The 26362-nt window shown below is 32.1% G+C and overlaps 3 protein-coding genes across 3 annotated transcripts; 1 reads left to right on the forward strand and 2 right to left on the reverse strand.

The window, feature by feature from the left end:
• Positions 1-2365: 2365 nt before the first annotated feature.
• LOC139483876 (uncharacterized) lies at positions 2366-4809 on the forward strand. The gene is made up of 2 exons (XM_071267643.1): positions 2366-2374; positions 2975-4809. Exon 2 carries the CDS (start codon positions 3004-3006, stop codon positions 4597-4599), a length of 1596 nt encoding a protein of 531 aa, XP_071123744.1. The 5' UTR covers positions 2366-2374; positions 2975-3003; the 3' UTR covers positions 4600-4809.
• A 12459-nt stretch (positions 4810-17268) lies between these two features.
• LOC139519779 (acetylcholine receptor subunit delta-like) lies at positions 17269-18471 on the reverse strand. Its single transcript, XM_071312070.1, has one exon. The coding sequence runs from the start codon at positions 18469-18471 to the stop codon at positions 17269-17271; it is 1203 nt and encodes a 400-aa protein (XP_071168171.1).
• A 4009-nt stretch (positions 18472-22480) lies between these two features.
• Positions 22481-24016, reverse strand: LOC139519866 (acetylcholine receptor subunit delta-like). The gene has a single exon (XM_071312175.1). The coding sequence runs from the start codon at positions 24014-24016 to the stop codon at positions 22814-22816; it is 1203 nt and encodes a 400-aa protein (XP_071168276.1). The 3' UTR covers positions 22481-22813.
• Between the last annotated feature and the right edge of the window lie 2346 nt (positions 24017-26362).

The following is a 26362-nucleotide window of genomic DNA, read 5'->3' on the forward strand; positions in this document are numbered from 1 at the left end:
CGATATTGAAAAATCACTAACAGATATGAAGTATAAAATTGCGTGTGATCATCCAGACCTTACTAAATCAATTAGACTAATTAAATCAATTAACATAATTACGTCATGAAGGAAGGAAATAAAATACACAATTGAATGCAATTAATAAAGTTTTATGATGTAACCGCTCGCAACAATGTAAAACAAATTGAAGTTTTTTTCAAGTAAAGTTAGCTTTTATAGTCACTGAAAACATTTATTTTTCTTTCACATCTTCGATTTTTTTTAATATTTAACTGAATTTTGTTAACAACGATATCACCAATTGAATGTATGTGCATTTTCTGAACCGATCTGTATTATTCGGTTTTATTCAATTTTATTTTTTACAGAGTTTGTCTTTAGTGCCGTGTGGAGACAATAGAGTGCCTCCCCGTGCTTCAGGTTTATGCTCTTATATCATTCTAGATTTTGGAGTGTATGGAAGGACGGCTGCTGGTGCGGGAGTTTCTCGATACATTGAAAACCCATTGGTAGCGTTCGGCTGTTGTCTGTTCTATGGTAGGGTTGTTGTCTCATTGGCACATTCCCCATTTCCTGTTGTCTCTTTGACACATTCCCCATTTCCATTGTCAATTATATATATATATTTCATTATCTCGTGATTTCGTAGATCGTAAACGAAATAGAAATTTGAACAAAGTTAGTGAACTAACCAGGAATCTTTGATGTACATGTCAGTAGTGCTTGTTTGAAGTGTTTTTTTCTTTCTGATCTTATGACGATCAGATGCTTTAATCGTCCTGATATGCATCACATATTTGCTACTGTACATTTAAGCAAAAAAACAATCTATCAATTTAATCAATGGTTGTTCCTTTTAAGGGAACTGGTTACGATTAAGAGAAAAATCTCATTTTCTTTTTAACACCCAGTATAACAGTAGAATATTGAAAATAAATCCGCTTTTATCAATCAGGTTTTATTTCAATTTCAATTTGTTTAAAAAGTGGAAGGAAAAACATTGCGATTGTACGTTCTTGACTTTGGTGTATTTATATCGGGTAACATGACCACTGGCATTCTTCGGAGGTCATCTCAGTGGCTTAGTTAGATAGCATCTAGTCTAACACACACACGAAATACTGATACATTAAATCGAGTCCATGGATTGCTTATTGTTTCTGTTAGACTTTTTGTAATTTGATGATACGTTTAATTATGTTATTATATTTTAAATAATATATGAATATTTGAGTAAATCACTGATTATGAATTTGGCAGTTAATAAGTAATACGTCAACGAGATATGAAACGGTAATACATCAACGAGATATGAAACAGTAATATACGTCAACGAGATATTTAAAAATTATAATACGTCAACGAGATTTCAAACGGTAATACGTCAACGAGATATTAAAAATATATTACGTCAAAGAGATATCAAATGATAATACGTCAACAGGATATCAAATGATAATACGTCAACGAGAAATCAAATGATAATACGTCAACGAGATATCAAATGATCATACGTCAACGAGATATTACATGATACTAGGCCAACGAGATATCAAATGATAATACGTCAACGAGATATCAAATGATAATAAGTCAACGAGATATCAAACGATAATACGTCAGTGATGTCAAAAACGGTAATACGTCAGTAACATATCAGACGGTAATACGTCAGTGATATATCAAACGGTAATGCATTTATAGGATATCAAACGATCTATCAATGAGATATCAACGGTATCACGTCAACATGATATCAATCGATAATACGCCATTGAGATACCAAAGGATAATACGCCAATAAGATATCAAACGCCAAGACGTCAATGAGATATCAAACGGTAATATTATATGTCAATAAGATGTCAAAGAATAAGACGTATAAGAAATAGCAAACGATATCATAATAAGTAAATGAGAAAGCAAACGGTTGTACTTCAAAAAGATATAAAACGTCAAGGAAACAGAAAAAGGTAGCACGTTATTCAAACATCGAACATCATACGTCAATGAGAGATCAAACTTTTTCTCGTCGATGAGGCATTAACGATTTTAAAAACGTCAATGATACAATAAACGGTACATAGGTCAATAAGACATCAGACGGACATAGGCCAATGAGATTAAAAATACATTACAGTATTAAATAATATCAATAAAATACATGTATGATTTCGTTATTGTTTTGAAAAAAGAATGTGCTAATTAAGGTAATTTAAGTATTGAGAGAAGTCATTGTTTAAGTGAAAAACGAACAAGTGACTCTTTTGTTTAAAAAAAAAGAACCATTGAAGGAAAACAGAAACTATTAATTAATTCAATAACCCTGTAGAATGTGAACTAAAATTAGACGTCTGAAGAAACCACGTACGTAAGTTTTGAAGAAAAAAAAATGTTGAATAGCCTTATATGATTTAAAACCATAAAACCATGCATTATTATAGTGAGACACTTTCAGCAAAACTTGCTTTTAATTTGTTGCATAAATAGTTACCTAGTTGGTGTATCTAAGGTGTATAGAATTTTCGGGGAAAATAAAAAGATACACGTTTTGATTTATTTATACTACCTTCATATCACCGGTGTTCATATTTTAAGATTGGTATGCTTTCGTCAAGTTCTCGTACCAGTAATTGTTACGTGTATAATTCTAATATTAACCAGTATTTTCATGACTTTTCATAACATCTGCCCTTTTCTAATATAAACCCATGTCAAGCACTTGAAATTATTTTAAGGTATCAAAAGAATACTAAAAGTTATTTATAAATTTCTAATTATTGGTATTGAAAAAGATGGGTATTTTTTTCAGATGAAACAACTGAGTCTTGTACATTAACTTAGTAAAGCTTAACTCAAAACATTGTAACATTTGAAAATAGCTTAATAAGATATAATAAATAGAAATGATCACGTGCAACGTTTATTTTGGTAATACATGTATGGTTCATGTTGTAAATAATATTTACAGGTATTGAAATTAATTGCAGACTTTCTAACATGTCCACAATGAAACGTGTGCAGTTTGCTGTTTCGGATGAAATGAACCACACTGCAGCATCTATATACGGGTCTGAGTTTTGTCCAAACCATCCTACATATAAAGTCGTATCCTGGTGTTCTACACATGAAATATCAATCTGCATGGTGTGTTTCAAGTTAGATCATGCCAAATGCAAAGGAGTTGAACCACTCGAGGAGGCAATCAAAAGTACAAATTCTAAAGCCGAGTTAAAATCTTTAAGACAACGCGTTGAAGAAACTAGAAATATCTTCAAACGCCTAGTAAAAGACAGAAATCACAATATTGATGCCCTTGAAAATCAAAAAGATGTTCTCAAAGCTGATGTTAAGACGTTCAAAGAAAGAATTTATCAACATCTTGAAAGATTAGAATATCGGTTAGAAAAGGAGATAGATTTAGCTTTAGATCGACATAAACACAAACTTGAAGACCAGATATTTGAATACAATCAAAGGGACGGTACGTTAGCATCCCTTTATAATGATCTTATACATATAAATGAGGATTCAACTGAAAACCATACTATTTTGTTTTTGAAAGAAGCAAACGTTGTCCAAAGAAAGGAAGAAGAGTTCCTAAAAGGGGATGTAGGATCGCTTAAAAATATTAATCTGCAGTTAAAAATGGACGAAACAGTCAGAAAGGTGGTTGATGTTCCGACAATAGCAAATGTCAAAATGGTAGAAAGTTACCCAACAAACCCGCCAGACTTACAATCACTTTCGAAGGACGATAAACAAACTGAAAGCATGCTTATCAAAGTCGAGGAATCGGTAAAAGAGTACAATATGGACAAATTTAAATTCGTTTTCGAAAGAGATATAGATATAAAACCTACATTTTCGACAAATGCTCTGGTCCCCGAAGTAACTGGTGGCATGATTTTACCAGATGGAAGATTATTTGTTGTTGATAAGGTAAATAAACGGTTGCTAGGATACACTGCCAAAGGACAGTTAGCCAAAGAAACCTTCATGGAATATGAACCATATGCAATGACATACCTTGATGTAAATAGATTTTATCTTACAGTTCCGAGTCAACAATGCATCGAAATTCGAGATTATGGAGCACTTCAGTATTCCGAAAAGATTGATATAAAACATCATGTTTCTGGAATTTCGTCCTACGAAGATACCATTGCTGTCGTTTGCGAAAATTTTGGCATTGCTCTTTTGGACCAAACAGGAACAATGGTGAACAAAATAGCAATGAAAGGAAACAAAGAGGGTCCATTACATCTTTTAGGGAAAACTATTTGCTACGCTGAAAGTAAGAAAGGAACCATTCATGTATTAAGCGTTTCCGGAGAAATTAAATTTACGACTACCGTAAAAGGTTTAGGATACGTCCAAGGAATAGCGGTATTACGAGACAGCAGTTTCCTCGTTTCAAGGTCAAGTCCAGGAAACAAAGTCACGTGGCATTTTTCCCCTGACGGTCACCAACAAGCATTGCGTGAAGAGTTTGAATCCTTTAAATCGCCACGTTCAATAACTTACGAAAAGAAATTAAAGAAGTTGTTTGTCGCAAATGGAGTGCGAACAATATCAATTTTCAGAGAAGTATAGTGACGCTGAGTTATTCTGAATGATCATATGAATGAAATTCGAAAAGTAGAAGATTTGAAATTATAAAACTTTATGATGTTCATTTTGTTATAACAAAGTGTAAATGTTGGTAGCGGACTAGCTAAGTTGTCGTTGGTTCATGTCTGTAATATTTGTTTTCATGTATAAATTTTAAATAAGGTCAGTTTGCGTTCTCTTTTGAATCATGTCATTGTATTGTAGTGTACTAAGTATACGGAAAGGAAACGAGCGCTGTACGGAGATTGATGTGTTGCATGAGAACGAATTACAAAACGTATAATTATGACAGAACAGACTAGTTACTAAAAACAAAAGTGTACTGGCAATTTATGGTCTTCAAATTATCTTTATGCCATACAAAGATCTAAATCGCACTAAAATTGTACACTTCTGCTTTTCTTTTTTTAGAATTCAATTCTTTATTTACGCACTGACATAAAATATGTGTTACATGAGGACGAATTACAAATCAAATACAATAAAATTTAATGACAGAATAGACAGGATGCTAAAAATAAAATCAATTTACTAAATGAGAATATATATAGTTTCTGCTGTGTTTATTTTACGAAAAATCTCGAAATGTACCTCAACTAAATTTAGCCTGTGGAAATTGGAGCCTTTTCTTAATTAAATTTATCAACGAAAAATTTAAAAAGGTGTGTTATAATAAATAAAAAAAAGTAAAATCACAAAAATACCGAACTCAGGGGAAAATCAAATCGGAAATTAAAGTCTAATCACATGCTAAAAATCAAATGACAAAACACATAAAAAACGAATGGACAACAACAGTCATATTCCTGACTTGGTACAGGCATTTTCAAATGTAGAAAATGGTGGATTAAACCTGGTTTTATAGTGCTAAACCTCTCACTTTGTACGACAGTGTCATCAAATTCGGATATATTTACAATATGATGCGTGAACTAAACAGACAGAAACTCTAGCTTAAATTGTAGGAGAGTAAGAAAGATAACTCTAAACTGTATTAATTCTATTTTAGTAGATAGCTATTTAGGGCAATAATTTTTTATTTTAAACCGTGATACTTATTTCTGATGCGTCAGACCGTTACTTGACCTAATAATAGTGTAGCCAACTCTGAAAAATGTACCTGGAACGATTTATGCTGTTCTGTTTTTTATTTTCTTTTTCTTTTTTTTTTTTATTTCGTTTTGATTTTGAGGCTGCCAGAGATTATAAATAGTTAGTAACTAAAACAATTGGTATTGTTTTTGTTTAACTGTATGGTTATTTTCAAAAATTTGAGTTTTCTCTATTTCGGTACTATAAATTATGATTCTTCTCCGTGTATTATCCATCTCTTTAGCAGATCTAATACCCCTTCCATATATCTTTAAATTACTCATATATAGTTGAGTGGTACGTAAGTGTAATTACTGAACGTATCTATATTTCCAAACTAAATATTTTTGAGAGTTCATACTTAAGGTAATCTATACTGCATCCTTGTCTTTCATTTGTATCATGCAACAAGGGAAAGAACCAGTCTAGAAGTGAGTTAGCAATATGGAACGGGGACCCAATTATTTGCCCCATTGGAACGCATTGAAAATCATAGTAAATACATAGGGTCCTGTTCAATAAATAATTTTGATAGCCACCTTGGGACTTCTGGTTCATGTTAGGCATTCATTTTGAAGTGTCTAATTACAATCTCAGTGCCTCATGACCGGCATTCCGTTGCAAAATTTTGTTTTTATTGACAACAGGGTCAGTCTGTCTACTTCCGGGAAAGAATAAAGGCTAGAATTTAGGCAATTTACTCTATGTACTGACGCCAGATTACATTTAAATCAATCAAAATTTTTACAGAAATTCAAACAAGAAAGCCTACCCTTTCAAATAAATCTACATTCAGTTACAGAACTAGTGAAATAATAACACTACACAATTTATAACAAAAGTTATATATTTTTTTTAAGAACTACATTCGTGGGTACCGGACTGGTTGCCCTAACTGGGATCCTATTCCATATACGGAAGCAGCCATCTTTGATTTGCTACAAGTATTATAATACTAGGTAATCAATTTTGCGGTATTGTTCATAGTTTTGGGTGAAAAACAAATTCAATACATTCTGATATTATGAATTTGTAAATTACAAAAAACGCATTTTTTTCATGTACTAGGTGAAATCTTTAATTTTCTGTTTACTAGACTCGGTCTTTTCGTGTTTATACGCCCGTCAATATTTTGACAGGACGTATTATAGTATACAAATGTCTGGCGTCCGTCTGTCCATTCGTCCGTCGTACCGTCCGTCCGTCTGTTTATCGTAAACCTTTCGCACCGTCACTTGAGAACAACTTACCCAAATTTCATGAGACTTAACATAGTTGTATCTTATGATGGTGAAACGATCTGTATTTTTTTTGGTGAAGAAAAATTAAACTTTTTGAGTTAAGGGACTTTTTTTCACATTTCGCACCGTATATCAATTTAACGATTTATGATTATTTCTTAAAATTTTACACACTTCTTAGTTATATCAATCTAATTAAAAGATCTGTATAATTTTTGTTGATGATTCAAAATTATAATTTAGAGTTGTTGAGTTTTTTGTAAAAAATGGCGCCGTAACACGGAAACTAGAATGAAATTCAAAACAGTGTAGCTTTGGCCATTGATTGACACATTAAATTCATCCATTGACTGGGACAATTTACGTGAACGTTTGTCTGTAACGACCACTGTTCACGACGTACCTACGATAGACATTTAAACTGGGGTCACCAAAGGTTTCTTAACGCCTTTAATTATAAAATAATTCGAAAAATTAATCAGGAATAACCTTTAGGTTTTAAACATCGTGTTATTTCTGATTAATTTTTCGAATTACTTTATTTATGTGTTGAGAACCTTTGGTGACCCCATAGTTTAAGTGTCTTTAAAAAGTACACAGTGAGCAGTGGTCGTTACATACAAACGTTCACCTAAATTGTCCCAGTCAATGGATGAATTTAATGTGTCAATCAATGGCCACAACTACACTGTTTTGAATTTCATTCTATGTATGATAATTGCATAAAACTTTACACACAAGACGACGGGCGTAGCATGCGCTCGTGGCACAGCTGTTTATTATTTTTATTTTGCCATATTTCTTTGACTTTTGGTCTTTGATTGCTTCCATGTTATTTTTCACCTCCTTTTTTTCAGACAAGGCATACCTTATATTAAGATTTGTTGCGCGTGTATTTTTTTTTTATACATAATAATTATGATGTTCATATTATACATGTTATAGCCTATTGGCTTATTGGTGAAAGAAGTTAAAGAAATTTTTAGAAAGTCCTAATATAAAGGAAGAAAATTTTACGATTTTTATAATTAATAGTTTCATGATTTAATATCTGATACTTCTCCCATCGCTTTTGTGTTATGTCACATAGCTATTGATGAATAATAACAGTTTTATAATGCTACAATAGTTTCATAGATAATCATAATACATTAATATTGTAGATGCAATTACCATTATTAGCTGATATTTCATTCATGCATGAATGCTGGAATAATTACTCATAATTAGTATGGAAGAACATGATCTATTCATTAGTTGTTAAAGGCTTTGAAATAGCTTCCAGTAACTGGACGAAATCGTTTTCAGCGGCCCCGTTTTCAGACACTGTGTGTCTATTGTCTTTATTTTAGTAGTTTTTAGCCAATCTGCCGAGTCGAGACTTTATGGGTCCATTCGTATTATTTTGACTATGTGATATGGACGTTTCGTATTGATGACGGCCATACATTGACCTATAATAGCTATTCATTTCTGTGTCATGTTGTTCTCTTGTGGAGAATTGTCTAATTGACAGTCATACCACATCTTCTCTTTTATCTTTTACAATTTTTTTTCTTATTTCTTGTGTTTTGTTGTTCTACCTGTGTACCAGGTTTGTAGGATAGTTAGCGCTTTCAGACATACATGTTTAACATTGCTACATTCTATATGTGTTAATTCTAAGTTAGAAGCCTATAATGAAGTGGTTGTGGATGTTTGATAGAATGAAGGATGGAAACAGGGAAGGTGTCAAAGAGATAACTACTCAACCGAAGAGCAGAAAACAATCCAAGAGCACCAATGGGTTTCCAATGCCACCACGGATGCGGTAAGGTATTCAACTTCTCCTTTAACAATAATGTATGTTTATCATAGAAATGGACGCTGCACTTAACTCCAAGAGATAGAAATAAATCAAAATCTAAAAAAATAAGCAAGACTAATAGGCTAGTGGCTCCTATCTTAGGAAAGACAGACAAATGCAGCGGGGTTAAATATGTTTTGTCAGATCTCAACCCTCTCATATACATATAGCCAATGAGAAATAAACAAATTCTCTTCAAAACAAACAGTAAAACTCAGATTAAAAGGTGTTCTAGTCCGATGAACAGAAGAAACTAATACAAATGTCTGCCATATTTGTGTCTTTTATTGTAGTGGCATAAACCAAGCAGATGGTTTTTTTTTGTTAGAACTGGCTCATATTCTTTTTTTTACAGTGGATGACCGTTAGGGCAATCCCGTATCATGTTGCCTGCGCCTGACATTTTTACCCACGTGACTTTCGTTTTAGACTGATAATAAAAAAAAAAACAGTTTTAAAGAACATAGATAAATGATATGAAAATATTTTGTCGTGAAAATATATATATTAATTACAAATCAAGAATATCGAAAAATTGTGTTAACGCATGCGGAAAAACAATTTGCCAAAAAACTCTGGAAAACCATGAAGTGTACTTGCACTGCACTATTATCATCATAGTAGAATAGAATGATATACAAAATGAAATATATATAGCTGTTATACAAATATTAATACGATATAATATATTACAACAAACCAGGGTATACTGATAACAACTGAATATATCACTACAATATAATATATATCACGATGAGGTTGGAAAGACTTGTCATTTATTCATCATCCACACCAGAACTTTTCTCCGAAATAAATATGTCTATGTACCTTAACCTAACTTTCATGTATCATAGAAATGTGATTTTTATCCGAGACACGTGCTTGTAACCATCCACAAGAACTTGCGGTCATCCGATGTTCAGTACTTCAGTCCTTTGATTTTTCATGTCGAAGCCTTTTGTACCTGTACCTGATTATACGGTATAGGTTTTGTTAACTGTTGAATGCAGTAATATGGTGAACTAGAATTGCTTAAATTTGCTTCGTTTAGACTGTTGAATATTTGTCTAATTGGAAATCATACCACATCTTATTTTATAGACATCGACCGACTATACTATTTTAGTACTATATATTACTTGTATTTTTAAAATAAATAAATTGAAAATGATTCACTGAGCTTGAAAACATTTCAATTGTGTAAACTTGTTTGGTATTATACTATGAATTTCTATAACTATGTATTCATTTCTACTGGGTTTGACTAGTCTGAAAACTTTTGTTAAACCACACGTTGATTGAAATTTTCTTGCGTTACCTCATCTATATCCTTTTGGAACATTGCGTCGTGCAAAAACTGTAAATTCAGAAATTATTCATTACGATTGAAATATTGCATTGGACAAAGGTAAAACGTAAGATTAATTCCTGCGCGTTGAGGAAATGGAGCATACACTGAATAAGTCAATATTTCAAAAGCGAGTTTCCAGCTTTTCAAAACCGACCCCGTTGCAGTTTTCGCTAAAATAATTACCTCGCAAATATTTCTAGACTTACAGTTATATATTTCATCAATTCGGATGTCCATATAGCACAAATTTTCAAAATTGTTTTTTTCATGTTTTGGTTCATTTCTCCTCACACAGTGTTCTTGTTGCCTGAAGAAAACGAACTAAGAATGTGTTTCTAGGACACAATTTGTGGCTAACCACATCTTGACACACTTATATAACATTGCATTTAATATATGTTCTCATATCAAATAGTACGCATTTGAACTGACTCTTCGTGATTATACCATCTAATGTTACTTATCTCGATTTTACAAGTGTAACTATGTTGAAAGTTTATTTTTGGCATATTGCGTTAATCATTATACAGTATTATGTTTTTATCAAACAGTATTATGTTTTTATTTTACAGTATTTTGTTTTACAGTACATGTATTATGTGTGTTTCTCTGTCCTATATGTTCTCCCATTTATTTGTATTGTAGACCTTTCATGTTATGTTGTCATTCTAATGTTATGTTTAACATTGCCATAAAAGCGGGAGGTTTGGCATGACACAAAACCAGGTTCAACCCACCATTTTTTTTCTTAAAATGTCCCGTACCAAGTCAGAAAAATGGCCATTGTTATATTATAGTTTCTTTCTGTGTGTATTACATTTTAATGTTGTGTTTCTGTTGTGTCGTAGTTCTCCTCTTATATTTGAGACGTTTCCCTCAGTTTTAGTTTGTAACCCGGATTAGTTTTATTCTCAATCGATTTATGAATTTCGAATAGCAGTATACTACTGTTGCCTTTATTTATAGGAATCATATTAGAATCGATCATACATGTATTAGCTCTTAAAATGTATCTCTCTATGATAAGTGACGACCATTTGACATTCTGAGGGAGGACAGGAGGATTAATAGAAATTAATAATTGAGTACAAAGTGAACTGAATTAAGCCGAGTAAGGAATATTCCGTCGGATAAAACTGCAAACAAATCTAACGGGTCTATTTGACCAAACAAAAAACATATAAAATATCAAATGTTCGACCCTCGTCTCTGAAGCACAATCGCATAGTACAAGTAATTTAAATTTATAGTGTTTCCCTTTAAAAGCTATCGCTACGGGGCGCCGAAAGGGACTCTTGTGGTTTTGTACAAAATTCAATTCTGTCATAACAAAATCATTTTTGTCTTACAAAACTATGTGCTACAGACTTGTTTTGTGAGAACTTTAATTTTGTGATGACAAAATTCATTTGTGTAGACAAAATTCATTTTTGTAGACAAGATTCATATTTGTCATGACAAAAGTCAATTTTGTCTAAAAGGTATGCAAATATAAACATATTTGCATACAAAATTGACTTTTGTTACCTGATATGGAAATTAAATCACAAAAGTGAGACAAAATTGACTTTTGTGAGACAAAATTGACTTTTGTGAGACAAAATTGATTTTTGTGAGACAAAATTCAATTTTGTGAGACAAAATTCAATTTTGTCAATTTTGTTGAGACAAAAGTCAATTTTGTTAATTTTGTTGAGACAAAAGTCAATTCTGTCAATTTTGTTGAGACAAAAATCAATTTTGTTGAGACAAAAGTCAATTTTGTTAATTTTGTTGAGACAAAAGTCAATTTTGTAAATTTTGTTGAGACAAAAGTCAATTTTGTCAATTTTGTTGAGACAAAAGTCAATTTTGTGACGACAAAATTCATTTTTGTGACGACAAAATTCAATTTTGTAACAACAAAATTGACTTTTATGAGACAAAATTGACTTTCGTGAGACAAAAATCAATTTTGTTGAGACAAAATTCAATTTTGTCAATTTTGTTGAGACAAAAGTCAATTTTGTCAATTTTGTTGAGACAAAAGTTAATTTTGTCTCACAAAAGTCAATTCTGTCAATTTTGTTGAGACAAAAGTCAATTTTGTCAATTTTGTTGAGACAAAAGTCAATTTTGTCTCACAAAAGTCAATTCTGTCAATTTTGTTGAGACAAAAGTCAATTTTGTCAATTTTGTTGAGACAAAAGTCAATTTTGTCAATTTTGTTCAGACAAAATTCAATTTTGTCAATTTTGTTGAGACAAAATTCAATTTTGTCAATTTTGTTGAGACAAAATTCATTTTTGTCAATTTTGTGTAACAAAAGTCGATTTTGTATGCAAATTAGTTCACAGAAACCAAACTAAACTAATTTGAATACAAAATTGACTTTTGTCGCCCAATTTTCAAATTAGGTAACAAAATTCAAGTCTGTGTAACAAAAATGAATTTTGTCATGACAAAAGTGACTTTTGTCCGCTGATAGATAATTTTGTATGACAAAATTTTAAATTTGTAGTATGATACAAATTTTGTTAAACTGAACTTATTTTTGTTGAACAAAAGTCACTTTTGTCCGTACAAAATTGAATTTTGAGTACAAAACCACAAGAGTCCCATTCGGCGCCCCGTAATACGGGGCGCCGAAAGGGACTCTTGTGGTTTTGTACAAAATTCAATTCTGTCATAACAAAATCATTTTTGTCTTACAAAACTATGTGCTACAGACTTGTTTTGTGAGAACTTTAATTTTGTGATGACAAAATTCATTTGTGTAGACAAAATTCATTTTTGTAGACAAGATTCATATTTGTCATGACAAAAGTCAATTTTGTCTAAAAGGTATGCAAATATAAACATATTTGCATACAAAATTGACTTTTGTTACCTGATATGGAAATTAAATCACAAAAGTGAGACAAAATTGACTTTTGTGAGACAAAATTGACTTTTGTGAGACAAAATTGATTTTTGTGAGACAAAATTCAATTTTGTGAGACAAAATTCAATTTTGTCAATTTTGTTGAGACAAAAGTCAATTTTGTTAATTTTGTTGAGACAAAAGTCAATTCTGTCAATTTTGTTGAGACAAAAATCAATTTTGTTGAGACAAAAGTCAATTTTGTTAATTTTGTTGAGACAAAAGTCAATTTTGTAAATTTTGTTGAGACAAAAGTCAATTTTGTCAATTTTGTTGAGACAAAAGTCAATTTTGTGACGACAAAATTCATTTTTGTGACGACAAAATTCAATTTTGTAACAACAAAATTGACTTTTATGAGACAAAATTGACTTTCGTGAGACAAAAATCAATTTTGTTGAGACAAAATTCAATTTTGTTGAGACAAAATTCAATTTTGTCAATTTTGTTGAGACAAAAGTCAATTTTGTCAATTTTGTTGAGACAAAAGTTAATTTTGTCTCACAAAAGTCAATTCTGTCAATTTTGTTGAGACAAAAGTCAATTTTGTCAATTTTGTTGAGACAAAAGTCAATTTTGTCTCACAAAAGTCAATTCTGTCAATTTTGTTGAGACAAAAGTCAATTTTGTCAATTTTGTTGAGACAAAAGTCAATTTTGTCAATTTTGTTCAGACAAAATTCAATTTTGTCAATTTTGTTGAGACAAAATTCAATTTTGTCAATTTTGTTGAGACAAAATTCATTTTTGTCAATTTTGTGTAACAAAAGTCGATTTTGTATGCAAATTAGTTCACAGAAACCAAACTAAACTAATTTGAATACAAAATTGACTTTTGTCGCCCAATTTTCAAATTAGGTAACAAAATTCAAGTCTGTGTAACAAAAATGAATTTTGTCATGACAAAAGTGACTTTTGTCCGCTGATAGATAATTTTGTATGACAAAATTTTAAATTTGTAGTATGATACAAATTTTGTTAAACTGAACTTATTTTTGTTGAACAAAAGTCACTTTTGTCCGTACAAAATTGAATTTTGAGTACAAAACCACAAGAGTCCCATTCGGCGCCCCGTAATCGCGACACAACACGTTTTTTTTTGTAATTGATTGATATAAATGTCTCAAACGATACTTAGCTGTAAGGATCTCGCTACAATGTTGTCTCGATAGGTGACAGATGTTGCTGAATACCGATGAGTCACAAGCCATAACGATATTTAAAACCATACTTAGCTGTGAGGGTCTCGCTATAATGTTGTCTCGATATGTGACAAATGTTACTAAGTACCGATGAGTCTTAAGCCATAACGATATCTAAAACCCTAACTAGCTGTGAGGGTCTCGCTATAATGTTGTCTCGATATGTGATAAATGTTACTGACCGATGAGTCTTAAGCAATAACGATATCTTAAACCATAATTAGCTGTGAGGGTCTCACTATAATGTTGTCTCGATATGCGACAAATGTGACTGAGTACCGATTAGTCTTAAGACATAACAATATCTAAAACCCTAATTAGATGTGAGGGTCTCGCTATAGTGTTGTCTCGATATGTGACAAATGTAACTGAGTACTGATGAGTCTTAAGCCATAACGATATCTAAAACTATACTTTGCTGTGAGGATCTCGCTATAATGTTGCCTCGATATGTGACAAATGTTACTGAGTACCGACGAGTCTTAACCCATAACGATATCTAAAACCCTAATTCGCTGTGAGGGTCTCACTATAGTTTTGTCTCGATAGGTGACAGATGTTACTGAATACCGATGAGTCTTATGCCATAACGTTATTTAAAACCATACTTAGCTGTGAGGGTCTCGCTATAATGTTGTCTCGATATATGACAAATGTTACTGAGTACCGATGAATCTTAAGCCATAACGATATCTAAAACCCTGATTAGCTGTAAGGGTCTTACTATAGTTTTGTCTCGATATGTGACAGATAATTCTGAGTACCGATGAGTCTGTAGCCATCAAGATGCATGTTAGGGTTTGGTACTTTTTTACAGCTAAAGCTATGGTGATTAAAAGTTCGGAATGTTTGATTTACCCTTTGTCAATATAAATCTTCTTCTTCTTTTTCTTCTTATGAAACGAGTATTTACAGTTAAAATCCAAAAATTACAATTAAGAATATAGTGGACGTAGGCCAGTGCCTGTTTGAACCCATCGAAGGTTGTCAAACTAGGTATAGTGGCTGTGGCAGGTAGTTCTAAATTCTGGTGCACTCGGATTGAAGGAATGTTGATATACAAGAGTTCGTCAGTGTGGTTTCAGGTATCTGATTTTATGTTCTCGAGTGGAAACACCTGTTAGTATGAGATATGGTTCTGATGGGATATCTACGAGGTGGTTGACTACTAGTATCTGGTATAGTAATATTGCTTTAACTTTGGCTTTTCTTGATTGTAGGGTTTCCCATCCAAGGTTGTTGATCATGAGACTAACACTGCTTGTTTGTTGGTAGTCATTGGAAACAAATGTGACCCCTCTGCATTGAACCATTTCAAGTTGGTTTTGTATGTGGCTTACTTTACAGTTGGTCTGACGAAAGTGTTAAATGCTCGTTCTTTGGCTTTTGAAGGACAATTTCCGCTGATTATTCTTTGGAAAAACAGAGTGTCGTTTGGCTTCTTAGTGACAGCATCTGTGTGGGTGTTCCAATATAAGTCTTTTTATATGTTAAAGCCTAAATATTTTGCAGAGTCAAACAACAAGAACAACAATACTTTGTTTTAAGAGGGTTACACAGTTAGCTATATACCTATTCTTTCATGAGGCCCCCATCATGAAAAAAAATCAAACAAAATGCAAACATATAAATTGCATACATAACATGTTTAAAAAGTCAAGTATGAAGATAGTGTTTATTACAACTTTATTATGAAAAAATATAAGAGATAACATACACAATCATTTTTCAATATTCTTTCAACATATTTAATGAATGGCTATTAACGGCGAAGCGGATTATGTAAAATGTGAAGAGTCAAAAATTAATTTTCTGGATCAATGAATTAAAAAAAAAATATTGCCATTCATTGTAAATAAATTTCTATCAAAAATAAGCCTTAAAGAACTTTTTATACTATTTATATTAACAATAAAAACGTACACACATGTTGGCGTATAAATACACAACATCAGAGTGGGCGTGTCGCCATAAAAATTGATAACATTTGAAATAAAAGTAATACTTTTAACCAATCAGAAGACAGTAAATACACCAAATTTATTTATAAAAAAATATTGAAAACGTATTGGGTATGTTATCACGTTTATTTCTCTTACATTTTATCAAGTTGTATTGAACACTATCATAATCCATTTAAAGGTTTCAATAAGCCATTAGGGTTCGTAAGGAGCGAAAGGGTCTGTTTCTAGTATTAATATACAGTTCTCTTTTGAATTTTTAAGATCCTAATTAACCTTTACTGCTACAAATACTCCACACTGTACAACAATAATCAGTTAGTGGCAAGATATAACAATGAAGAAGGGCATGACCATGGATGAGGTAGCAGGGGTGGATCTAGGCATTTTAAAAAGGGGGGTTCCTAACCCAGGACAAAGGGGGTTCAACTACATGTCCCCATTCAAATGCATTGATCGTCCAAAAAAGGTGGTGTTACGCCTGGGTAGTCATAATAAATTGGGTTCCGTTTCTTAGTGACAGAGGTTGTGAACATATCGCAAGAAAGAACTTAAGGTTTCAAGCTAAGAACTAAATTTATAATTTAGTCATCATTTGAGATAGAACTGCTTAAGCATACCGCTTGAATTTGAATAAAAATTTAAGTTTTATAATAATTTGTTCTCATGGACATTTAATTATTAAGAAAAAGAATGATAGTGAAGCTTATAGAAGATAACTGGCTTATGGCATATAATGAATATTGAAAAATTAAGAATACACGAGAAAAGAAAGAATAAAATTACAATGTAAAACTAACGAATAGTCATATGACATCATGTCTGTGCGCCAACACTGAATATTCATGTGTGTAAATGAAAATGTTGATAAAAGCGGTACAATACAATTAGAAATTGAAAAAAATTCAAGTTTTTATTTCTGCTGAATCCATCTTTTCGTATATCTTGCAGTAAAGCCATAATTATAACAAAAAAAAATTAATAAAACCGTACACGACTAAAATAAATATCAGTCCTAATTCTGGAGTACTTGTATGGTTTGTAAATGTAATGTTATTCATTTTCCTGAAAGCGTATATTCAGCTTTGTAAACAGTGTAAAATGAAAGTGCAGTAATTGAAAGTATGCATATTGACAGCAAACACCAAAACGAACAGAAATCAATAGTGGACACATACTCTTTCCATGTAATGTAAATATGAGTTTCCTTTTCATCTTTCTGAATCTCCGATGATGTGTTCACACTCGTTCCTCTCTTATAGGTTACAATGCGTTTTAGGAGACATGACGAAATAAATGTCTGTCCATTTCGAGCACAAAATCGGGATAAAATGGCTGAAAGCAACACAACCAGTGTACTTTGGAATAGCTGCATCACTATAAATATATCCATAAAAGATATTGATTCCGAACTCTCTGGCAGAGACTGTCCAATAATAGTAAGAAACACACCGAAGGACAACCAAACGGTTACCGTGTAACCCATGCGTTCTCCACTATCAGCAGGTATGGCAAATGTAAACAGATTCAAAATTGATAAAAGGACTAACGGCAGAACCATATTCAGCATAACATACAACGGTTTCCTCTGTAATGTGATAGAAAATATCACTAGAGATTCTTCGTGGTACTGTGCTGTACATGCTGAGGTTGAAATAACCGTCCAAATTGTATTTTCTTTTATTGAGCGCTCCAATGCTATTCCTGACACATTTTTTATTAGAAGGGAAACATCTTTCAAACGCATACTCCAAGCTCCGAAAACAAATTCGCAAGTTTGCCTGTCAAATGGAAAGAACGTCATTGACACTGGACAGTATGAATTAAATACTTGAAACGGTGTCCAATTGACCCTACCATCATGTTTGATTGTCGCCAATATCAAATCGGAACCGAGCTCTTTCATCCCTGTATAACTATCTTGTAAGGTTATATCCGGTTTCCATATCTCTGACTGAGGAAGGTATATATAGTCCAAGTCTCCATATTGTTGTCGGTTCCATGTTAGGAACTCATCATGCCAGCTTATATTAAGATATCCAATAGTCGTTAATCTTTGTTGAACTTCATCGAGTGTTATTAGTGAGTTTAATGTCAATTCAACATTTACGTAGATGGTACTCTCGTAATCTTGTACAGGTTTGGAATCTTTATCATATTCCTTTGTAAAGAATAGCTCCTTTTTCAAAGCTTTGAAATCACTTGAGTTTTGGCATAAAGAAAAACTGACAGTAGAAAACCAAATGATAAAAACAATCATCTTTAATCGTTCCGCAATAAATTGATTATGGATAATCTTGTAGGCAACGGAATGAACCTGGAATGCAACTCTTTGGTATTTCACACTTTGAAATTGTAATTCAAAAGGATCAATATAATACTTTTCTGACTTTGTAAAAATCAATTCAAACTTTTAAAAAAATTATAATTTACAGTTTTGATCACTTTTTCATTTTGAAACATAAAAGAATAGATGCGGTTTAGCATTAGCACTTACACGGTTACGATTTCATTAACATGTGTCATTACAAATTCATATCCGACATAACTAAAACATCTCCGGTGAATTAAATTTCAGAATTTTGAGTCCCTTTTTATAATTATACAATTTATTGTCAGGAATAATTCATCATGCTTCTTTGTTCTGTGAAGCGTGAATTGATTTCATAAATTTAATCTCGCACGCATAACAAATAAATGAATAAATGCAACATTTATAGAGTGCATTATACAATAACAACAATAACTCTAAGCGCTTCACATTTAGAAAATAAATAAAATACATAAAAACACGAAATTATATAGAATACCAAGCACCAACTTTACGAATCAAACAAGCAGATAAAAAAAATGCATGTCCTATAAGATATACAAAACAGTCTAAAATTAATGAAAACAGTTAAAAGTACATAATAAAAAGAATAAATAATAAATCTAAAAGAAATCCTTTAAAGTAATTTTTGTTAAAACAAGAGTTCAAATTCTGTAAACGCATACTTAAACATTTGAGAGAATTTACTCACATGTTAAATTCCAGTAATTTGAAACAAATTTTTAAAACACGACCCAAGAAAACGAAAACATAATGATTAACCGTACTACTTTGAAGTCAGAAACGTGTTGTGTATCTAGAACATTATGCGTTGATTTAAACCGCCAGACCTTCTAAAAATCAGGCAAACAATCCAAACATGGTAGATAATCAGATGTATGCAGTTTATCTTGAAATCTCAACAATAAACGCTGTCAATAATATCTGAATTAACAGTTTCTTTAACTGTTTAAAAGGTATATTGGAATTAATATATAATATCATAATTAATTTACTCAATTAATACTTGTGCATTACATTTGATTGTTATATTCACAACTGCCCGATTGGCTCTGAAAGGCATGTTTAACAAGCACGAATTAATGCTTGTTGACAAGACGTTGTTGTCAGATTTATCAAAAATATTTCATAAAATTTTCGAGAAAAAAAATGTTACTTTATTTTAAACTTGTAAATGGACTGGCAGTGTTCATATTTAGACATAAATAGTCAACCCACACACTATTTAGGCGTTTCTACCTCAGGAATAGATTACCTTAGCTGTATTTGTCAAAACTTGTAGGAAATTTGGTCTCAATGCTCTTCAATTCCGTACTTTATTTGGTCTTCTCAACATTTTTGACTCGAGCGTCACTGCTAAGTCTTTTGTAGACGAAACGCACGTCTAGCGTTAACATAAAATTTCCATCATGGTATCTATGATAAGTTTATTTGAAAGATCATAAAATGGCTTCATTATTTCTGTTAGTGTTTGCTATTTGTTTACAAAAAATAGACTTTCGAATAAAAACTAAACAATATGAAAAGATAAATTACATAGCATTTAACTTTTAAAAAGGGAAATAAGAATATCGCATCAGTTTATTTTGATATGAGCGTCACTGATGAGTCTTATGTAGACGAAACGCGCGTCTGGCGTACTAAATTATAATCCTGGTACCTTTGAGAACTATTTCAAATATTTGGTTTCATAATTTCTATATATAACTCGGTGTTCATTTATAAATACTGGTTTTGACTAGCTTGACATTTTTGGTTAAAACCCACACGTTGATTGAGTTTTCTCGCGTTACCTCATCTATATATCCTTCTGGAACATTGCGCCGTGCAATAACTAACTGAAAATTCAGAAATATTTCCCTCTATTTATTATTACGATTGTTGGACAATGGTAAAACACGAGATTAATTACTGCGCTTAGGGGAAATGGTGCATACAAATAATTTTGATCAATATTTAAAAGTTGTCACTTTTTCAAAACAGACACGTTGCAGTTTTCGCTATGATAAATACATTGCAAATATTTCTGAACCTACAGTTATATATTTTATCATATCGGATGTCCATAACACGAGTTAAATTTCTATCCTTCTCTACGCATCTACTTGCACAGTGTTTTGTTGCCTGAAGAAAACGAACTTAAAACGTGATTCAAGGACATAATTTGTGGCTAACCACATCGTGACACACTTATATAACATTGCAGTTAATATATGTTCTCATATCAAATAGCACGCATTTGAACTGTTTCCGCGGGATTATCCCATCTAATATTACTTATCTCGATTTTACAAGTGTAGCTATGTTGTCAGTTTATATTGGACATGTCGCGTTTATTATACTGTATATTTTGTTATGCTTTTCCTCATTGCTATATTGGTTTATATAGGAATCATATCATCATATCAGCTTGCTGGTTGAGATTTATTTCCCCGAGGGTATCGCCAGCCCAGTAGTGCTGACTTGTGTATTCATATAATAAATAAACTGTTAACAAATCTTTGAATTTGTGAAGTACTAAGGCTTTTCTACCTCAGGAATAGATTACCTTAGCTGTGTTTGGCAACACTTTAAGGAATTTTTGGTCTTCAATGCTCTTCAATGTACTTTATTTGGCCTTTTAAACTTCTTTTAATTCGAGCGTCACTGATGAGTCTTTTGTAGACGAAACGCGCGTCTGGTGTATATATAAAAATTTTATCCTGGTATCTATGATGAGTTTATTTGCAACCACTGGGTCGATGCCATTACTGGTGGAGATTTATTTCCCGAGGGTATCACCAGCCTAGAACCATCACCTCTAGATCTGTGTTGACTTGAGTTATCATTGATATGTTCATAATAATAAATTAACTGTTTACAAAACTTTGAAGTTTTGAAAAAACTAAGGCTTTTTTTACCTCAGGAATAGATTACCTTAGCTGTATTTGGAAAAACTTTTAGGAATTTTTGGTCTTCAATGCTCTTCAACTTTGTACTTTATTTGGCCTTTTTTTTTAACATTTTCTGATTCGAGCGTCACTGATGAGTCTTTTGTAAACGAAACTCGCGTCTGGCATACATATAAATTTTAATCCTGGTATCTATGATAAGTTTATTCTAAAAGGTATCTCTGTATGAACAGTACCGACCATTTGACATTCTGGGGGAGGACAGGAGGATTTAAGTAAAGAATATCCGAGTACAAAATGAACAGGATTAAGCCGAGCTACGCATATCCCGTCTATTAAAACTGCAAAAAAAAATCTTTACACCCCCCTTGAAAAGGCAAAACAAAGAAAATTTCCAAAATCAAATTAATGGTAGACCTGTTACGTTATCGCATAACACCGGTATGAGAAGGACATGAAGATTTATATTTTTAGAAAAAATTAGGAAAGCATATTTAAAGCCATATTTAATGTCTTTCCCTTGCAACGTTATCGCGACACAACACGTTTTTGTTGTTGAACATACAGATGTCTCACACAACACTTACATGTAGCTTTGAGGGTCTCGCTATAACGTTGTCTCGATAGATAACAGATGTTACTAAGTACCGATGAGTCTTTAGCCATCACGAAACATATTTGAGTTTTGTACTTCTCAACAATTAAAACTATGGTAATCAAAAGTTCAGATTTTTTCCCTGGGATAGTCGATATACCTTTATCTAACCATTTAAGTGTCAATATAGATAAACGTCCATGATATAACTGTTTTAAAACCAGTCGACGTCAACATTTCCTTTCTGACTAATGTGTGAACATACTACATATGTATCTAATAAAACGTACTAAAGGTTACAGGCAAGTAATTTCTAAATTAAGTCATCATTTGAAGAGGAACTGCATACATTGTAAGCATAACGCTTACATTTGATAGAAAATTTAATTCTTCTCATAAGTTGTTCTTTTATTATTAAGAAAAAGAATATTAGTGATTGTAATAGAAGATAACTAGTTTATGACATATAATGAATATTGAAAAAAAAGAATACAAGAGAAACAAAAGAATAGAATTACAATGTAAAACTAACGATCAGTCATATGTACATCATGTTTGTGCGCCAACACTGAATATTCATTACTGTAATAAAAATGTTGATTAAAGCGGTACAATACAAATAAAAATTTTAAAAAATCCAGGCTTTATTTCTACTGAATCCATCTTTTCGTATATCTTGCAGTAAAGCCACAAAAATAACAAAAAACAATAAAACCGTACAAGACTAAATTAAATGTCAGTCCCCCTTCTGGAGTACTTGCATGGTTTGTAAAAGGAATGTTGTTCATTTCCCTGAAAGCGTATATTCAGCTTTGTAAACAGTGTAGAATGAAAGTGCGGTTATCAATAGGATGCATATTGACAGCAAACACCAAAACAAGCAGAAATCAATAGTAGACACATACTCTTTCCATGTAATGTATATTTGAGTTTCCTTTTCATCTTTCTTAATCTCCGATGATGTGTTCACACTCTTTCCTCTCTTATAGGTTACAATGCGTTTTAGGAGACATGACGAAATAAATGTCTGTCCATTTCGAGCGATTAATCTGGATAAAACGGCCGACAGTAACACAACCAGTGTGCTTTGGAATAGCTGCATCACTATAAATATATCCATAAAAGATATAGATTCCGAACTCTCTGGAAGAGACTGTCCAACAAGAGTAAGGAACACACCGAAGGACAACCAAACGGTTACCGTGTAACCCATCCGTTCACCACTATCAGCAGGTATGGCAAATGTAAACAGATTCAAAAGTGTTAAAAGGACTAACGGGAGGACTAAATGCATCATAACATACAACGGTTTCCTCTGTAATGTGATAGAAAATATCACTCGAGATTCTTCATGGTACTGTGTTGCCTTTACTGAGGTTGAAACAATTGTCCAAATTGTATTTTCTTTTATTGAGCGCTCCAATGCTATTCCTGACACATTTGTTATGAGAAGGGAAATGTCGTTCATTTGCATACTCCAAGCTCCGAAAACAAATTCGCAAGTTTGCCTGTCAAATGGAAAGAACGTCATTGAGACTGGACAGTATGAATTAAATACTTGAAACGGTGTCCAACTGACACTACCATCATGTTTTATTGTCGCCAATATCAAATCGGAACCGAGCTCTTCCATCTCTGTATAACTATCTTGTAAAGTTATATCAGGTTTCCAGATGCTTGACTGAGGAAGGTATATATAGTCCAAGTCTCCATATTGTTTTCGGTCCCATGTTAGGAACTCGTCATGCCAGCTTATATGAAGATATCCAATAGTTGTTAATCTTTGTTGAACTTCATCGAGTGTTATTAGTGAGTTTAAGGTCAATTCAACATTTACGTAGATGGTACTCTTATAATCTTTTACAGGTTTTGAATCTTTATCATATTCCTTTGTAAAGAATAGCTCCTTTTTCAAAGCTTTGAAATCACTTGAGTTTTGACATAAAGAAAAACTGACAGTAAAAAAACAAATGATAAAAACAAGCATCTTTAATCCTTCCACAATAAAGTAATTATGAATAATCTTACAGGCAACGGAATAAACCTGGAATTCAACTCTTTGATATTTCACAATTTGAAATTATGATTTAACATAATCAATAGAACACATTTCTGACATTGTGAAAATCAATAGAAAATTATTTTTTTTCAAATAGTTTTTAACACTTTTTAATTTTGAAAAACGAAAAAAATAGACCCAGCGTAGCATTCGCACTTACACTAATACGATATCATTAAAATATTTCAATACAACATCAGGCAGAAATAAGCCATCCCTCGTGTATTAAATTTATTATTTAAATTAAAGTGTTATCTTTTGAAAATGCAGTTAAAATTTATGAATGTTAATTATTTTGAAGAAATACAGCGATACTCTATTTCAATTTGGATTTTTACTTTTCTACAGAAAAAATACTCTGTAAAATCGTTAAATTGATTTCAAAGAAGGAAAATTTAAACTGTCAAAAATTGTTGTTTGCCATTTCCTTGTACTCTGACGGTCTTCACGGAAAACTGGTTTGTCAGACCTACAAAAATTCTTACATATGAGAGGGGGTGAATAAACTCATCATAGATACCAGGATTGAAATTTTATATTCACGCCAGAAGCGCTTTTGATTATTTGATCTCTGAAGCGTGAAATATTTTACCGGATCCAAAAAAGCAGTACATGAAAAATTGATCATGCTATTTTGTTGTCAGAAGCGTTAAATATTTATTGTGCATCTGTTGATTATTTATTTAGGATTATTTATCAATTATGGACTTTGTACGACGTCAATTTGTTGTATATGGACCTGTTCAGATTATATCAACCGATTGCCAATGTGATCTAACAGGTCCATTATAAAGCGTATTGACTAAGTGAAAGTCCTACATTTGAAAATGCCTGTACCAAGTCAGGAATATGACAGTTCTTGTCCATTTGTTTTTGATGCATTTTATTATTTGATTTTGCCATGTGATTATGGACTTTCCGAATTGATTTTCCTCTAAGTTTAGCATTTTTGTGATTTTTACTTTTTATATATTACATATATAAATAATGTATTAGAAAATGGTGTTCAGTGTTTTTTCGGTGAATTTTTAAATCGTATTTTGCAATAATGTGTTAACATTAAAATATCATATTCTTTGAACAACTTTATAGCTTGTTGCATTACTTTCTTGAATTCTTAGCGTCTGCATTTAAACTTGCAAACTTTCTTTTCGTCTGCTGCGGCGCTTCGTCCATGGTTGTTATGTTTGACGTAATGACGTCATAAATCTTTTAGCAATATATTTTTTTTTATTTTGACCGTCAATATACATAGAAATAGAAAAAAGCGTCAATATCCCTTAAAATAGAAACGAGGCTTCGGATACGTAAAATAACCTGTGAAACATGTGATCGTCATCGCCAATGAAAACAATAGTATGCTACACCATATATGATATAAATTATAATTTGTATTTTGACTTTGTACAAATTGTAATTTGTACAAAAAGTGCCTGTACAAATTACAATTTGTACAAAATTTGATGAAAATTCACTTATAACTTGTACAATATTTTATAATATATATTTTGGTGAAAAAGGCATTGATATATACACAACAGAATTTCTTATTAATGACCACACAATTCACCATATTTATCAAATACTAAATTAATTCTGTATCTTTCGTTTGAGATGGCATCGGGAATGCAGCACAATATCTTTTGACTTTCACATTTTTAACCGGATTTTTGTGACAAAAATTCGGTTATTGAATTGGGGATGTACGGCGGTTGGGCGGGCGGGCGGCAATCAATATATCAATATATTTTAATATGTTGTTACTGACAATAAAATGAAGGTCAAGTGCGATAATGGCGATTTTGACTTTTACCGTTCAGGAGTTATGGTTCTTGAAAGATTGAAAAATGGAGTTTCCAGTCGTTTCCGTGCATTTACGTATGAACTGTTCTACCAAAGCTTCCCACATTTTAATGTGTTGTTACTGATGACAAAATGTAGGTCAAGTTCAATAATGATGATTTTGACTTTTACCGTTCAGGAGTTATGGTTCTTGAAAGATCGTAAAATGGCGTTTCCAGTCGTGTCCGTGCATTTACGCATGAACTGTTCTACGAAAGCTTCCCAAATTTTAATATGTTGTTACTGATGACAAAATGGAGGTCAAGTTCAATAATGACGATTTAGACTTTTACCGTTCAGGAGTTATGGTTCTTGAAAGATTGAAAAATGGTGTTTCCAGTTGTGTCCTTGCATTTTCTCATGAACCATTCAACCAAAGCTTTTCAAATTTTAATATGTTGTTACTGATGACAAAATAGAGGTCAAGTTCAA

This window comes from Mytilus edulis, chromosome 1 (assembly GCF_963676685.1).
Source record: "Mytilus edulis chromosome 1, xbMytEdul2.2, whole genome shotgun sequence".
In the NCBI taxonomy this organism is placed as follows: domain Eukaryota; kingdom Metazoa; phylum Mollusca; class Bivalvia; order Mytilida; family Mytilidae; genus Mytilus; species Mytilus edulis.

What these genes read in the sequence shown, in the direction of transcription:
- LOC139483876 (XM_071267643.1), top strand. Translation starts at nt 3,004, where the DNA reads ATGTCCACAATGAAACGTGTGCAGTTTGCTGTTTCGGATGAAATGAAC.
- LOC139519779 (XM_071312070.1), bottom strand. Translation starts at nt 18,471, where the DNA reads ATGATTGTTTTTATCATTTGGTTTTCTACTGTCAGTTTTTCTTTATGC.
- LOC139519866 (XM_071312175.1), bottom strand. Translation starts at nt 24,016, where the DNA reads ATGCTTGTTTTTATCATTTGTTTTTTTACTGTCAGTTTTTCTTTATGT.